The 4670-nt window shown below is 38.4% G+C and overlaps 1 protein-coding gene across 1 annotated transcript; it reads left to right on the forward strand.

Moving 5' to 3' along the window:
• The first annotated feature begins 1216 nt into the window (after window positions 1-1216).
• mrps14 (mitochondrial ribosomal protein S14) lies at window positions 1217-3035 on the forward strand. Its single transcript, XM_026149962.2, has 3 exons — window positions 1217-1370; window positions 2340-2504; window positions 2660-3035. Exons 1-3 carry the CDS (start codon window positions 1254-1256, stop codon window positions 2840-2842), a joined length of 465 nt encoding a protein of 154 aa, XP_026005747.1. The 5' UTR covers window positions 1217-1253; the 3' UTR covers window positions 2843-3035.
• The last annotated feature ends 1635 nt before the right edge of the window (window positions 3036-4670 follow it).

Here is a 4670-nt window from a genome sequence, read left to right on the forward strand (position 1 = left end):
GATTATCAGTTACTTGAGACTCAAAGCAAAACTAATCACAGCAGGTTCAGCACTGATGAAGTAAATGTAATAACAAATGTAATGCTGCTGCAAAAATCTAATATTAACTTCACCATAATTAGCACTTAGTGTTTCTTCTTCACTCACCTCTTTTCACTCTATATGTGTTTATACACAAATCTGCATTTAATTAATGGTTATCATTCATCTCTGGCTCACTTCTCCAGAGTGTCATTTGTCCTATCTTCCTCCCCCAGCCGGTCACAGCAGATGTCTGCCCCTTCCTGAGCCTGGTTGTGCCACGGTTTCTTCCAGTTAAAAGGGTTTTTTTCCCCTCCCTACTGCCACCAAGCCCTTACTCATAGGGTGTTACTTAATTGTTGGGGTTTTCTCTCTGTTACTGTAGGGCAGGGATGTCCAACTCCAGTCCTCGAGAGCTACTGTCCTGCAGCTTTTAGATGCATCCCTACTCCAACACAGCTGGATCAAATGGTTGGATTACCTCTTCAGCATGCCATCAAGTTTTCAGGCCTGATAATAAGCTATTTATTTGATTCAGGAAGAAGGATGTGTTTAAAAGCTGCAGGGCCGTAGCTCTCGAGGACTGGAGTTGGACACCTCAACCTTACAAAATAAACTGCCTTGAGCATCAGTTATTTGAATAATATTTGTTTATTATACTGTGATTTACACTGTGGACAGAGTAAAAGTGAGAAAAAATATATTTTTGAGACAAAAAAATGTAAGAATAATGCGAGAAAAGCTTGCAAACAATTTTTCTTTTCTTTTTTTTTAAAGAAAGGGAGCAATATCACTTAAGTGTTCATGGTTAGGTTGAAGAGAATGTTTGGGATCAATAACTCATAAGAAATGTTGAAATCCCATTATCAACGGGACTGGTTGGGAGGTGTCTGTAGAAGCTGTCTACAAAGATAAATCATGAAAAACAAAATACATGTTTCAATGCTCACAATCGCTGAACACTCACATAGCGATTTAAACAGAAATCAGCTTGTAGTATATGTGAACTTCCTTGCAGTTTAAGATAGAAAAGTGAGGCGAAGTCTGTCTTTGATTGAAAAAAAAGACACAATTTTCCTATTTTTCCCTCTTACGAGTTTTTTCTCATAAATTTGTCACGCTTTACTTGGAAATGTGTCGCGTTTTCGCTCATAAATTTGACTTTTTTTTAGACACTGTACGTCTCATTTTATCTGGTCACACTCCAGGTCGATAGGTGGCGGTAAAGTTGAATGTTTTTTCTTTCAACCTCCGGTGGTTTCGCGCAAGTCAAATCCAATATGGCGGTTAACAGACTAACATGTTTGGGGTTAAATGCCCTTTATTCCACCGTCTGCGTCCCAAAACAGGTAAAGCATTTACGGTAATCTTGCATGTATTAGCTGAGGTTGTGTTTTCATTCAGACTCAATCTATTATCTCTGACTTTCGGTCGATAAATGTAACATTGCCTGTTTTATTGATGTAACTAGCGTTCTGACGTTAGCTTCGCGGCTACTAAGCCTGCTATGTGTCAAACCTGGCTCAGTATGGTTCTTTGAAGGGTTTAACAGGACATGATACATGTCCTCTTATAATACATGAAAATTATAAGAGGACAGGTAGTATATGCTCAGTTCCCGTGCTTGTTCTAGCAAGAAAGGTTGAGTGATTAACTTCTTTTTACTGCTATGGCTATGGCTTCTAATGATCTTGAAAGCAAGATATTTAAGCTGAATAAAATGATGACTTTGTTAGCATTAATTGTGGCCCGTTATCCCTCAAGAGCAACCGATTTCTTTTACAGCTGAGCGCTCATTATATGGATAAAATTATTCCCTGTTTAGTTTTACTTGAACCTGCAAAGTGAGCCTTTTGTTAACACGATCTGTGTGGAATATGCAAGCGTCATAGGAAGGCAAGTTTTCAATGGATCATCAGAAGTTGCATGTAATAGTTTTATGTCCGAATCACCAGGGTCTCTCCCCCTCTGTTATTTCGGAAGCGTACGAAGGAGGTTTCATTTATTTTTTGGCTCACATCTGTGTGTCTGTTGTCTTGGGCACCTGATGCTCTAATTCGGGCAAACTTGATTTCTGTCATAGAACTGAAACTGCTAACATCAGGTCAGATGCTGTATTTTCAAGTGAAAGCTTGTCCAAATGGCACACGGCAGTGCAGATGAGCCGAAATAATCAGCTTTTGATTTAGACTGCTCTGGCTTGTCTGAAAATTGTTAGGGCCTAAAGGTGGTTCAGACAGTTAGAGCTACAGTGTGTGTAATTGAGTACAGAGGCAGACTAAATACTTGTTCACTAACTGAAGGAGCACTGTTTGCAGGCATTGAGGAGCTGCTGGGGGGCGGTGGAGCAGGTGAGAAGTTACTATGTTGACTGGAGGATGCTGAGGGATGTCAAGAGGAGGCAGATGGCCTTTGACTATGCTGATGAGAGGTTACGAATTAACGCACTGAGGAAGAACACCATCCTACCCAAAGAGCTTCAGGTATACACTGAAGAAGGACGTCTAAGTCATATGTGTATTAATAAATAACTCAGCAATGGTAATGATTGAACTGTTACAGAATGAATCCTTGAAAAGACATTAGTACAGAGTGAAGTACTAATGTCTGTTTACTTATTTATTCATTTTTTTTGCAGGAGATAGCAGACAAAGAGATTTCAGCACTACCCAGAGACAGCTGCCCTGTGAGGATACGTAACAGGTGTGTGATGACTTCCCGACCACGAGGAGTGAAGCGGAGGTGGCGTCTTAGCCGTATTGTCTTTCGTCATCTAGCTGACCACAATCAGATGTCTGGGATTCTGAGAGCAAGGTGGTGATGAGGTCTCACTGGACATTTTGAAAAACAAGATTTTTCAGTGGTTATCAATAGACAGCTACATTTGATTACTTGTGTAAATTATGTTTTCCTTGGTCAGTAAGGTGCTGTTGCTTCCTTATTAGCCTTCTTAATATAAAAAATGAGAAAGTTGATATGAGTACTGATAAATAAATGAATATTGTTGTACATTACAGTTTTGTGAGTGTCTTGGTTTATTATAAAATGTTATGTGTAATATAAAAGTTTTATAAAAGTTTAGCACCTTCTACTGTCACAGGAAAAGAAGTAAGTAATTTTTTAAGGTAATGGCTGCCCTAAAATGAGATGTAATTCATAGGCAAGAAAGCCCACATTTTCCTTTCACTTACTTTCTTTTCATTTATTCTGTATGTAATATATAACTGGTCTTTTATGTAGTTGAAAAGTATCTAAGATGTAACAAATACCAAACGTGTGGAACGTTTGCTTCAAAGCAGGATGGATCCTTGCTTTCATTTGGTTAGCACCACATTCTGGTCTTACCATAAAATGTTCCAACAGAAATGAGATTAATCAGACCAGGCAACAATCTTCCTTCCAATCTTCTTCCAATTTTGGTGAGCCTGTGTGAATTGTGGCCTCAGTTTCCTGTTCTTAGGTGACGAGTGGCACTCAATGTCTTTCTGCTGCTGTTGTTTTGATATGTTGTGTGTTGTGGAAAAGAAATCAGTGGAGTATGAAAAGAAACTGGTTTTCTGAGATTTATTTTATTTAATTTTTTTGTGTCCTCTCCGGCACTGTAGCAGAATTATTTTCTGAAGGCCAAGAAAAATGCCCACCAGATTTATTTTCCCAAGTAGACCATTACGGCTTTTGCTATACTGGTCCACTTGATTGTCATATTTTATTCAACCTTCATAATTATTATTATTATTGTTCTTGTTGTTGTTATTAATTAATTTTTCATTTTGAGTTATTATAATCAGAACAGACAGGACCAGGGGATGGGAAAGAGAAAGAAAGAGAGGTTGGGAAGAGAATTAACAGAAGGAGAGGGAAAGATAAATAGAGAAGAGGGATAGAGAGAGAAAAGATGATGAAAATCTGCGTGATCACCTGCTGAGAGAAAAAGAAGACAACACAGTAGGGAAACCACAGCAACAACCAACATAAGCATCAGTAACAGTAAATAATAGTGAATGTTGCTAAGCAGCATACAGTACTAATAATTCATGATACGTTTAGAGGCAGCAGCCAACCAAGATGGTGTGTGTCTGTGAGTACCTGCTTGTACACCTGTGTGTGTGTGTGAGTGCACTTATGTTCATGTTTTTAATAGAGGTTATATCATTCAAAACACAAATTTTCCTCTATGTTATCCATTCAGAGATGCTGCTTCTGCTTTTTCTACCATGATTGTAATGAGTGACTATTTGAGTTAATGTTGCCTTCCTATCAGCTCAGAGCAGTCCCAGTAGACTCAGACAAAAGTCACTTAAATCAACTTTCTTCCCTGTTTTTGTGCTCAGTTTGATCTTCACCACATCTGCTTGTCTAAATGCACTGAGTTGTTGCCATGATTAGTTATTTGCATTAATGAGCAGATAAAGGATCGAGTGGCCAATGTGCGTATATATAATGCAATTAAATAGAATGTGTCTCTTAAAGTGGTGCAAGTTTGTTGAAAGCCAGCAAACTGTAACATTCATTTGATTTTACATTAAAAGGTTCAGTAAAAAAGTTGAAATTACCTTAAAACGGTTCATTTAATTCATGTCATGCTCTACATGCAAGGACACTTTGCTGTTTAGCAATGATTAAACTTCAGTACAGTAGGTGGCGGTAGC

Source organism: Astatotilapia calliptera, chromosome 18, assembly GCF_964374335.1.
Source record: "Astatotilapia calliptera chromosome 18, fAstCal68.1, whole genome shotgun sequence".
NCBI classification, from domain to species: domain Eukaryota; kingdom Metazoa; phylum Chordata; class Actinopteri; order Cichliformes; family Cichlidae; genus Astatotilapia; species Astatotilapia calliptera.